Here is a 12,904-nt window from a genome sequence, read left to right on the forward strand (position 1 = left end):
CCATCAGCAGAAGAGTGGATGACCAAACTATGGTACATACATATACTGGAATGCTATGCAGCACTAAAGAATAATGTAGAGTCTGGAAAACACTGCATAATATGGATGAACTTGGAGGACATTATGCTGAGTGAAATAAGTCAGTCACAGAAGGACAAATACAGTATTCATTGTTGTGGAAGGTCAAGGAAAGATTTATATATGGAGAGAAACTTTCTTTGTTAGTTGCCAGAAGTGGGATGGGGAGGGGAGGGAACACTGCCAAAAAAAAAAAATGCATTGACCCATGTCACTTTAGTTTTGTGTATTTCACTGTACATAAATTATATTTCAATAAAATGCATTAATAAGAGTAACTATCTTCAGCAAAGTAGATATGTCAACTGGATGGTGAAGTCTGGTCTATCTAACCAAGCCTGCTTTGGGCCTAATCTGTATTCATGAAATTATTAATTTAGGTTTAACAATTATAATCTATAAGACAGCTCAGGGCTAAGAGTGTATAGAAGGAGGGACACTGGGAAGAGGTAACTGTGGGGAGGAAGTGAGAGGGGAGCTGTTGCATTATGGTAAACTGTGGTCAATGACATGAGACAAAGTATATGTGAACTGCTGTATGGAAAGTGAATTTGCTCTGTAAATCTTCACACAAATCACAATAAAAAAAATTATAATCTGTAAATCAATGGTAAATCTTCATTTTGTGGGGTTTTTTCCCTTAGAGCAAAATTATTTCAGAAGTAAAGGAACTCTTGTCATTGATCAAATACCTTTGCAGAATGGCTGGTAGGTTTGAAACACCAACCTTCTTGTTAGCAGTCAAATGCCTTAAGCACTGCACTGCCAGAGCTCCTTAAATATCTTAGCAGTTTTGCCAAAATGTAAAGAGATTTTTTAAATTTCATGTAAAATGTTTGAAGCATGAAGCACTTGTTGGAATTTTTGCATAATACCTTACACTTTGTTTTATTATTATTATTATTATTACTATTATTATGCTTTAGGTGCAAATTTATGGAGCAGAATTTATTTTAGATTCAACATTTCATGTACATTTGGTTTCACTCCCCAATTACCATCCCCAACCCTAACCCAGTCTCCTCCTCTTCCTTCCCGGTAACCAACCCCCCCATGCCCTTCATAGTTATGCACTACTGTGTGTCCTGCTTTTCTTCCATATGAATGTTGCCCCTCTGGTGCCCTGTGGTTGATTGCTCCAAGGGGTATATCTCCTTAGAGTATGTGGGTGCATCACCCTGGGTTGAATGGTCTGTGCCTTACACTTTCTCTGTATTAAAATCTGTTGGTACCAGAATCTAAAATCTATTTTTTAAAAAAATAACGCATAAAAGCCTTGAATTGAGAAAAGTCAACTGAGTTAAGAAAACAATATAAGGGATACCAGTGATGTTCATATATTTTAAGTGTGTCAGGAGAACCTCATATCCCACATAGATGTCATTGGTATGTCTTAGAAAGTCAGGCTTTCCCTGAGCTCCAGATTTTGAATCATTCCATTTATGAATCGCTGCTGCTATCGTAACTGTTTAGATGTTCTGGATGCTTTTCATAACCCATCTGTCATAATGTCTTTTTCTAACACCCTGGAATAAGCTTGGGCCTCACCTTTGTTATAGGTAGTCTGGTTTTTATCTACTTTTTTATTTTATTTTTTTTTATTGTGCGTTAGGTGCAAGTTTACAGAGCAGAGTTTGTTTTATATTCAACATTTTGTGTATATTTAGTTTCACTCCCCATTTACCATCCCCAACCCTAACCCAGTCTCCTCCTCTCCTTGACCAGTGAGTAACCTCTTCTTCCCTCCCCCCCCCATGCCCCTCATAGTTATGCACTCCTTTGTGTCCTGCATTTCCTCCATGCGAATGTTGCCCCTCTGGTGCCCCGTGGTCAGTTGCTCCAAAGGATGCATTTCCATAGGGTGTATGGGTATGTCACCCTGGGTTGAGTGGTCTGTGTGTATACCTTGTTTACTCTTGGGCTGAGAGCCAGCCCCTGGGAGTGAGTTTTATTCCAGGCCCAGAATGTATCCCAGGGCCATAGTATTAGAGGTCTTACCATACTCCATCCGACCAGTAATTCTGATCATTATAGAGTTTTTGGATTTTGTTCCATGTCTCTCCTCCCATTCTATCCAGGATCTCCAGATTTGATCCTATCCTGAGTGGTTGGCATTGGTAGCCAGACACCAGCTAGTTCTTCTGGTCTCAAGGGCCATCATATCCTAGGGCTGATTGCTTCCAAATGCCCCCCCCCTTTTATTGCACTCTTCTTCGCTTCCAACGAGAGGAAACCATTAGCTGCATCTTAGCTGGCTGCTTGAAAGCTTTTAAGACCCAGTCGCTACTCACTAATGTAGGAACAAGACTTTTATATATTTTGTTATGCCAGTTGAGTCTGGTGTCCCCCAGTACAGTGGTCCTGAGTCAGTAGATCCATTGGATCTCTTTAAAAACCAGTAGTCTGGTTTTTAAACTGAACCCTAATCTTGTCATTGTACTTCTTCCCTACCCTGTGTCAATGATTTGTGAGAAAATGGGAAATGTCAGTTGTCCTTAATCTGGTCAGCATACTCATCTGGAATAAGAGGGACACAGCACATACTAGTAATTTTGCTTTCTTAAAGCAAACCAGTATATTTTTTTTCCCTGAAATCCAACACTAACTAGGAGAAATTGGGGAGCTCTGATGGTGTAGTGCCTAAGGCATTTGACTGCTAACCAGAAGGCTGGCAGTTGAAACCCACCAGCCACTCCTCAGAAGGAAGACTGGGCAATCTACTTCCATAGTGATACCGCCTCGGAAACCCAAGGAAGGGTCACTATGGGTCAGATCCAACTCAACACCACTACGTTTGGTTTGGTTATTGATAACCTTCTATTTAACCTTTTTCTAGTTTTTGTTGATTTGATGCTATGATCTTTATCAAAACACTAGCCTTTGGAGCACTATACTTTCTTTATTTTCTTCCTATCTCACTGACCACTCCTCTTGTCACCTTCATGGAGGCAGCAGTAAATAGGATAAAGAGCATGAGACAGAAGGAGAAGATCTGGTTTTGAACTCTGGTATCTCCAGTTATAGTATCCCTGATGGCACAGTGATTAAGTGCTTGGCTGCAAACCAAAAAGTCAGTGGTTGAAACCTACCAACCATGCTGTAGAATAAAGATGTGGCAATTGGCTTCCATAAGATTTACAGCCTTGGAAACCTTATGGGGCAGTTCTACCCTGTCCTATAGAGTTGCTATGAGTCAAAATTGACTCGATGGGAATGGGTATCTTCATTTACAATGTGACCTCAGCCAGATTATCACACATTCCCTGTATTGAAGTAACAGTCTCCACCTCACACTGTGGTTATAGTGATTATTGAGAACCTGTGCCTGCTGCATACCAACTACTTTTCATTCACTCAAAACATTTCAGTTGATCATTTTCCTGTTGCCCCCTGCAGAAGCAGTATAACCAAGGGTCAAGGGTATAAGTCCTGCAACCAGACTCCCAAAGTTCACATCTTACTTATTCTGCCCCTTAAAGTTGTGTGACTTTGGGCAAGTTACTTAATATCACCATGCCTCGTCTGCAAAATAGACATAATAAAAGTAGCTTCCTCATAGGGTTGTAGAGGAAGTTTTACTGAGCTAGTAAAAAATATAAAGCACTTGTCTAGAACATAGTAAATGTTCAAGTAATACATAAGCCATTATCATCATCATCACCATTACCATTATGCACCAAGTAGTGTTGTAGGTGCTAGGGATACAGACAAAGTCTAATAACTCAAAATGTAGGTATTCTCTATTTGTACCCTCAAAATAATCTTATGAGGAAGATGATGGTTCTTATGGATAAAAAACTAAGGTTAGTAGAAATTAAGGAACTGGCTAATGGCACATAGCTAGGAAGTAGGGAAGTTGGAATTCAAGCCACATGGCTTTGGAGCATTACTCTCTGCCCATTTCTGTGCCTCAACAGCTAATCGATATAGTAACAAACAGGATTACAAAAATGACAAATGTTGGATGCGTTGCAAAGATTTAAAAAATCTTAAAATGCTTCCATACTTTCTGTCCTGGCATTTTTGTTTTAATCAATCAGGGTGGAGCAATAAATGTGAGTTAATATCTATCCAGCGACCTATGTGTCTCAAGTGAGTAATACCTACTTTTAAGGTCCGTGAACTGTTTCTTACTAGCTCCTGAACAGATAAATGCAGAATACCAGTCTGTGTGTGAAGAAATAAGTACAGAAAAGGAAAGTAAGCATTTAGAAATTTTTATGGCAGCTTTTCAGAGTAATATTATGCCTGTTGAATCTAATATTTAAAAACTGAGGCTTTTATTTTGTATAATGAAAAAATAGGACTTTTTATGTCTTTTATTTTCATTTCATTTTTCTAGTGATTTTTTTCTCTTGTATTTTATGATCATTTTGGTGCACGACTCATTGGAAATTTAAAAAAAAAAATCCTGCACCACAAATACTTTGAGAAGAACTGGACTAGGTCACGGTTATTTCAACAGGGTCCTATGCCATACACGAATGGGCATATTCTCGCATGCCCTACCCGCCACCCCCAGCCAGAGGAAATGAAACAAGTAGGAAATATGGAGCGCTTTTCTCCCTCATCTCTACCTAACTAAAATGTATCATCTGTTCACATACTTAATGAATCCCATTTACTCCATAAGGTCTTCCCTGGCCCCTAAAGCAAATATTGATCTGTTTCACTGCATATCTCTAGTACTTACCTGTATGTTCTTTTTTTAAAATGGCTCTCATTTTTACTTAACCATTTCCTATCCATAGGTCTAGATCTTACTTGCAACAAGATTCTAAGCCTCTCGAGGGAAGGAACAGATCTTTTACTGTTGTTTCTTTTCAATGTCTAGCATAGTCAGTGTTTCAGTGGGTTTTCTATTTGATTGTTCTCTTTTTTTGTACCAGGTAACAAGAATTACCTTGTTAGTTCTTACAATAACAGCCCTATGGGATAGATGATACTTTATTTTGAAGATGAGGGGACTGGGCCTCTCTAACCAGTCCAAGATCCTAAAACTAGTTATGGGTGGAATTTAGATTTGAATGCAGGTCCTTTGACTACCACTATCAGTGCTTAGCCAATGAAAATTATGTATTTAATTTCATTTATTTAATAAGTATTTAATGAAACCTCTTGGTATAATAGACCAAGTCTTGACATGTCTTCAGCATCTACACTTAATATATTAGAGATGTCTTCATATCTCTTTCACATGCTTGAAGCAATGAACTAGAGCAAGAATTTAATAAAGTCAGTTTTGATGAAAAACAGGGCCGTAGGTTTAGTTTTTATGCAGTTAACTAATAAACAGGACTTTTTACAGCAAACTCTGCATATACTCCTCAAAACTTTACTGGAATGGAGTGGATCTTGAAAGTAAAAATGATTGCTGTTAGATGTTTCCAAAGTTATTGTGAATCTTTCAAAATTCATTTTTTTTAATTGTAAAGTACACTATCTACTTATAAATAAGTATATCACATAAAATGTACACTTCTTAAACTAGGTAAAAACAGCATATATTTATCAGTACAGTTATATCAAAATTATTGTTTGCACTTAGTCTCTTTACATTCAAAGACTAAAGAATCTTAATTACTTTTAGCAAATAGCAAAGCATCTTGTTGCTTTTCATAACATGTGTTCTACTTAAGCACTCTACAGAACAGTATAGTGGTTAGAGCCTGGATCTAGAGTCAGACAGACTACATGGTGTTGGATCCCAGCTCTGCTACTGATTAGCTGTGTAATCTCAAGCAAGTTATTTAACCTCTCTGTGCCTCAGTGTTCTTTGTAAAAGAGGATAATAGTGTACCTCCCTCATAGGGTTGTTATAGAGTACTAAGAGTAATGCTTAGCACATCATAAGTACATAGTGTATGTCATCATTATTATTATCTTGATTTGTTTAGCACCTTTAAGGATACAAAAGAATACTAGGGTCTCATTTGGGTTTCCTAGTACAGTAAAACTCATAGTTCTCCACTTTGAATAGATTGTTTAGAATTTAAAGAGCTTCTGCCAGCTGGAAGCTTTTGACAAATAGATGTTTGGTTCTGAGTGATGGGCCATCATATTGCCTGAATCAGTTAACACTACTCTCTTCTACCTTTAAAAATTCTATGATCTGTTCTGAGTGACAGTTTCTACTCTCTGATTGCCTTGCCTAGCATGTGACAAGTACACAATAACTTCATTTCCATACTGCATTATAGGAAAATCTTTTAAAGACACTTTAAGTGACAATTAGGAATCCAAATGTGAGTTAAAGTTCACCAGTGTTACCAATGTGAAAAACTTGAACTGAAGTGACAATTAAGAGAATTGATGTCTTATACCCATAGCTAAGTTCCTATATATGAAGGCTATGACAACTAAGACACAACTTAGTCCTCTGCCTGGTGCCTGGTAAATTTCTTTTGATAGATCATAGGAGTCATTGTAATTTCAGAATAAGTAATGTGAAAAAGTCTTACAATGATGAAATATGGTAATTAACGGTTTAGGAGAAAAAAAATACCTTTCAGATGAAATGGATAATCTTTGTTCTTTCTGATGCTGCATACAACAATAACAAAACTATTGGGATATATAACTAGAAAGTTTGTTATTATTGTGTAAGTAGGTTTTTTTTTCCATATGGTAGTAAAATAATCAATATCCTTTTCTCCATAGAACTACTTTCTGCTTTCTTCTTCAATGGATAAAACAGTCAGGTTGTGGCACATTTCTAGAAGAGAATGCCTTTGCTGTTTTCAACATATAGATTTTGTCACTGCCATAGCTTTTCATCCAAGAGTAAGTAACTATGTATACATTTTGGTTGATATAAGGTGAGAGAACCTGGCTTCTCTAGAGGGCAATAAGACTACAGGGGAAAAAATTAACAGCCGTATGGTTAAAAGCAACTTAATTTATTGTTTCATTTTGCTTTAAAACTTACGAAAGAAAATAAACATTTTGCTAGTCTGAATTAGAAGAACTGGGAATGTTATATTCTAAATATAATAGGGAAAAGTTATTTGAAATTTTTTATGAGATACGAAGGGTATAAATGAAGAAATAAAGTATCCTATTAAAGATAAGAGATACTGGAGATGGACAAGCTCAATTGGCAAAACATACTACACAAAACATTGTTCTACCTCCTACTTTGGCGAGTAGCGACTGGGATCTTAAAAGCTTGCAAGCAGCCATCTAGATGCAATGATGGGTCTCTCCTCATCCAGAGCAAAAAAGAATGAAGAAAACCAAAAGAGTCATGGAAAGATGCTAAAAAGGCAAGGAGGCCACATCTCCTGACCTCCTCTAACCCCACAAGAGGAGAATCCCGTCAGTAACCCAAGGCCTATTCCTGCAAGGCCAAACATGCTGCCTCCCTCCAGCCCTTTTACCAACCATTCTTCCCAAAGCATCCACCACCTTTCTGCTGGGTTCAATAATTCACTGCAGTGGCCACACAAAACTCACATATTATGGGATTTATTAGGGAAGCACTAGGCTACAATTCAAGTTCAGGAAAAGCGCTCAGTCTCTCTCAGCCCGCCGTCTCTCAGCCAACAATCTCTCACAGTCTCTCTCCCAGCAGTGCGTGTCCCTTGGTGTCTCACTCAGCAATGCGTGTCTCTTGCATCTCTCTCCCAGCAGCACCTGTCTCCTTCTCAGCCAGCAGTCAGAGAGACCTCTGCTTCTAGGAGGCCTCCTTTTGAGCCTAGCATAGTGGCCAAACTAACCAATCATAGCACCTGAGAGAGAGCAAACCTTCCAGAACATTGCTTTGTGCCATGCCCAACAGAAATACCCCAGGTGGATAACATTTACAATCAGGAGCTCCTCGTTTGCTCATTCCACCACTGAGTTTACAAAGACTTATGGCTAGAAAAGTCATACCAGGTAATTTACAACAGCACAAAAGAATTAGTCCTAGTGACCGGTACACCATGTGATCTGCAGCCTATATGATTATGAGACCAGAAGAACTAGATGGTGCCCGGCTACCACTGTCAACCACTCAGAGGGGGGATCTCTGTAGGAGATCCTGGATAGAGAGGGAGAACAATGTGGAACAAAACTCAAAATCATTTGGAAAAAAGAGGGGGAGACAAGGTTTGCTGGTCTGATAGAGCCTGATGGCCCCTAGCTGAGACTATGGCCCCTAGCTGCCCTTCAGGTCTGGAATTGAACCCACACCTGTGGCTTCCAGCCAAACAAAAGATAGGCATATGAGTTTAACATTTACCTGAGGTAGATACACTCCTTGGAGAGAACAGTCATTGGAGAAAAAAAGGGCTGCTTATGCACAGGAAGATAGCTCAGGGGACAGGAGTGCGTGGAGGGATGGACAAGGAAAAGGTAACTATCAGGAGGAAGTGGGAGGGGATCTGTTGCAAATTGTGGTCAATGTCATGAGATAAAGTGTATGTGAATCTGCTGTATGGAAAGTGAATTTGCTCTCTAAATTTTCACTCAAATCACAATTAAAAAAAAAAAGTTTTCATCATTCTAAACAGAAACTTAGTATCCCTTAAATAGTCACTCCCCATTCTCCTCTCCCCTAGCCCCTGGTGACCACTTTGGTCTCTGTGCATTCGCCTGTACTAGATATTTTATATAAATATGGTCATGCAGTATTTTTCCTTTTGTGTCTGACTTATTTCACTTAGCATATTGTTTTCAAGATTCAAGTTTGGGTAAGAATAATAATACTGAACAGAGTACAGATTTTGTTTTCTTGTTTTGGCATTCCAATGATTTAATCTTTACTTCCTATATTGCCAAGAATTAGATCAGCTTAGTGATGGGACTAGTTTCATGTAGAGTAGAGTTTCTCTACATTTGGCACTACTTACATTTTGTGCTAGGTAATTCTTGAGAGTAAGAGGAAAAGGCTGTCTTGTCTATTTTAGCATGTTTTGCAGTATCCTTGGCCACTGTTCATTGGATGGCAGTAGTGCAAGCCCCCCCCCCACACACACACACAGTTATGACAGTCAAAAATGTCTCCAGATTTTGTCAGATGTCCCTGCAGGGCCAAATTGTTCCCAGTTGAGAATGCCTGATTTCAGGTAAAATTAAGAATTTGAATAGTGAAGTATTTCTGCTGACATGTTGTCATAGTTCCAAATAATGACTGGTCCTTTGGGCCACTAACTAGTGTTACTCTTTTATTCAAATGTTATATGTATCCCAGAAGAGGATATGGGCAAATGTATCATTATAGGATAATGGTTCTCAAAGCTTTTTCCTGATAGATGTTCCTTGCTGGATGTTCCTTTATATCCCCACCTCACCCAAAAAAAGTCTGTGATTAAATATGTTGTAAGCACTACCACTTTATCACCCTTTTGGAGATTCAGAATGCATGTTAACTTAATAACAGCTCTGAGAATCATATTTTATTTTCTGCAACCCAGAATTTCTCACTTTCTTGACCACAGAACCTGTCTTCCATGCAACAGATATTCAGACACATCTATTAACATCCATATCGTGGAAAAGGCAGTTTAAGGGTATGATAAAGTGATTAGAGCCTCATCTCTTCAAACTGAATACTGAGGTTTTTAAATGTTGTTACTGTATTTAGTAAATAATATAATGTTTGCTTGAAGACTACTTTAATACTACTTTAAAATGAGGTCCACATGTTTTAAACATTATTTCCAATAGACTTACATTTTGATTTGCTGATGGGTTTTTCTCAATGGTAAAGTGAAAGCTTTCTCTTTTGTCATCTTCTTAGGATGACAGGTACTTCCTAAGTGGGTCATTGGATGGAAAGCTCCGCCTTTGGAATATACCTGACAAAAAAGTGGCTTTATGGAACGAAGTAGATGGTCAAACAAAATTGATCACAGCTGCAAATTTCTGTCAGAATGGCAAATATGCAGTTATTGGGACATATGATGGCAGATGTATTTTCTATGATACAGAGGTAACTAATTATTTTATATATATATACATATATATATTAAATATTTAGAAAAAGCATTTTTATGATTTTGGACATGTTGCTCTTTCTGGGCTTTAGCTATCTTAACTGTAAATTGGGCCATGTCTGTCTGAGAATTGAGTCTGATGATCTCTGAGGTTCTTTCTAATTCTAATATTTTTATTTCTTTTTAGCATTTGAAATACCATACCCAAATACATGTCCGATCTACCAGAGGGCGCAACAGGGTTGGGAGAAAAATTACTGGAATTGAGCCTTTACCTGGAGAAAATAAGGTACCATACTATTCAGAACCACCTCTCTCTACACTATGTGTAGACTCTTAAAAATTAGTTCTTAAGATCTTGACAAAGAATATATGCCCTTTCCTGTGGAATCCTGCTGCTTTCTAGTTTCTGAGGTATAGTTCTACATGTATGTGTAGCATCCTTTTTGGATTATAGCTTAATTTAGACTTAAAAAACTTAATTTCACCTTTTATTTTTAGATACTGGTGACATCAAATGACTCCAGAATCAGACTGTATGATCTTAGAGATTTGTCACTATCCATGAAGTATAAGGGTTATGTCAACAGCAGCAGCCAGATCAAAGCAAGTTTCAGGTAAATTCTCAAAAGAGAATAGAACGTTTCTCCCTTACTCCTATACTCCTGTTTTTTCACTCATCTATGCCTTATGTTAGGAGCTCTGGTAGCGTAGTGCCTAAGGCACTTGACTGCTAACCAGAAGGCTGGCGGTTCAAACCCACCAGCCACTCCTCAGAAGGAAGATGGGGCAATCTACTTCCATAGTGATACTGCCTCGGAAACCCAAGGAGGGGTCGCTATGAGTCGGGTCCGACTTGACGGCACATACCAACCAACCAACATGCCTTATGTTTGTTTTTATGATGTTTTATTATCTTTACGTTTTGATTTTGGGACCTAGCCTCTCATTTTATCATCACACAATCCTTTCCTTATCCACCTCTATGCAGTTAGAGTTAGAATCTCCCCTACTGTGCAGATGAATAAGACCAAGAAAATTAAGTGATTTGCCTATAGTCACACAGTTAGTTGCAGAGCCAGGATGAGAAGACTCCCAACTCTAGCTTTTTGCTTTTGCCCTTTTATATAAACATTTTTAATGTTTATTTTATTTTTTGTTGTTTAAAATATACACCACACAACATACTCCAGTTCACCAATTTCCATAGGTACAATTTGGTCACATTGATTACATTCTTCAAGTTGTGCAGCCATTCTCATCCTCCCTTTCCCAATTGTTCTTTTAAGAGAAGGTTTACTTCCCCACCTACCCTGCCCTGTGTTCCTGTTCCTTTTAGGTACAGGCGCTAATAAAGCATTTTAACATCCTAAAGCAGTGTCTTGTATTTATACCTTTCCAGAAACAGAAACCAAACCCATTGCCGTGGAGTTGATTCCAACTCATAGTGACCTTATAGAACAGAGTGAAAGTGCCCCATAGGGTTTCATAGGCTATATTCTTTATGGGAGCACATCATTAAATCTTTGCTCCTGCAGAGCCATTGGTAGGTTCGAACTACCAACCTTTTGGTTAGCAGCCAAGCACGCTTAAGCATTGTCCTGCCAGGGCTCCTTTGAAATAGTTACCTACCCCTTTTTCCTTTTAACCCTCTTTCAGCCCATATCAGTTCTTCCCTTTTCTTGAATTACTCAGTAATTCAGTTGGTAAAGTACACTCCTACTCTCCTTCATCCTTTAGGACAGTGTTCCTCCAAGTGTAGGCTAACCAGCATCAGAGATACCTAGGACTTTGATAAAGTGCAGACTCCTGGGCCCCACATCAGACCTCAGCATTCAAAGTCTTTGGAGTGAGAGTAGGAGTCTACATTTTCAACAAGATGCCTCAGTGTTTCTTTTTAGGTATTTTAAAATAGGAAGTACTGATAGAGCAAAACTTAAAAAACAAAATTTTGCTTTTTTTGTCCCCTATGTTTAGCCATGATTTTACTTACCTTGTTAGTGGCTCAGAAGATAAATATGTTTACATTTGGAGTACTTACCATGATCTAAGCAAGTTTACTTCAGTCAGGAGAGATCGTAATGACTTCTGGGAAGGTATTAAAGGTAAGTAAATACCAACTTTTGCATGTCTTATTAGTGAATAAAGTTAAAATGAAGATACACTAGGAGTAGTAAATTTCTATAGTCATTATTTGAGAGAGGCACTTCAGCAATTACAACTACTTTGCTTTGTGTTGGCCTTGTTTGATTTTTCTATACTAAGGAAGAACATACACTGATGCAAAACTTGAGAAATTGTAGAATGTCAGAACTTGGATGCGGTATTTTTTCAGAAAATATTTTTGGTATTTTTTTAAGTCCTTAAGTTACTGCTTTGTTAGGTAAAAGATGTTTGGCATATAATACACACTTGCATTTCTTGTCTTGATGTTTAGTATTGAGTTTATCAGTTATGCTGAAATAAAATTTTTTCTCAGCACATAATGCAGTTGTTACATCGGCAATCTTTGCTCCAAACCCAAGTTTGATGTTATCTTTGGATGTGCAATCTGAAAAATCAGAAGGCAATGATAAAGATGAAGATCCTGAAGTTTTGGATGCCATGCCCGCTGGTAGGCACTATTGTTTTATTCGTCCTTTATTTTTTCTAGTCAGCATTTAGTAGCTTCTCTCACCTAGTATTGGGTATTAAGAGGTTTTCATGAGTATGAAGATTTCTTACTTATAACATAATGGTTACAGGATATCTACTTCTGAACATTTCAGTAACATACTCCTCTCAATTGTTATTTCTTTTCAATTCACCTGAGAGTTAAAAATGAAAATTTAGAAATTCCTAACTTTTTGTAGAAGCTCTGGTAGCATAGTGCCTAAGGCACTTGACTGCTAATCAGAGGCTGGTGG

The 12,904-nt window shown here is 38.0% G+C and overlaps 1 protein-coding gene across 1 annotated transcript in view; it reads left to right on the forward strand.

Moving 5' to 3' along the window:
- The window catches only part of WDR44 (WD repeat domain 44), a 97,896-nt gene that overhangs the window by 81,280 nt on the left and 3,712 nt on the right, over window positions 1-12,904 (forward strand). Inside the window, exons 15-20 of the mRNA XM_042782198.1 lie at window positions 6,739-6,861; window positions 9,803-9,994; window positions 10,186-10,287; window positions 10,500-10,615; window positions 11,976-12,103; window positions 12,478-12,612. Coding sequence (XP_042638132.1) covers window positions 6,739-6,861; window positions 9,803-9,994; window positions 10,186-10,287; window positions 10,500-10,615; window positions 11,976-12,103; window positions 12,478-12,612 — 796 coding nt within the window. The remainder of the gene's footprint in view (window positions 1-6,738; window positions 6,862-9,802; window positions 9,995-10,185; window positions 10,288-10,499; window positions 10,616-11,975; window positions 12,104-12,477; window positions 12,613-12,904) is intronic.

This window comes from Orycteropus afer, unplaced genomic scaffold (assembly GCF_000298275.1).
Source record: "Orycteropus afer afer isolate SDZICR_OR568_19922 unplaced genomic scaffold, OryAfe1.0 scaffold00259, whole genome shotgun sequence".
NCBI lineage: Eukaryota > Metazoa > Chordata > Mammalia > Tubulidentata > Orycteropodidae > Orycteropus > Orycteropus afer.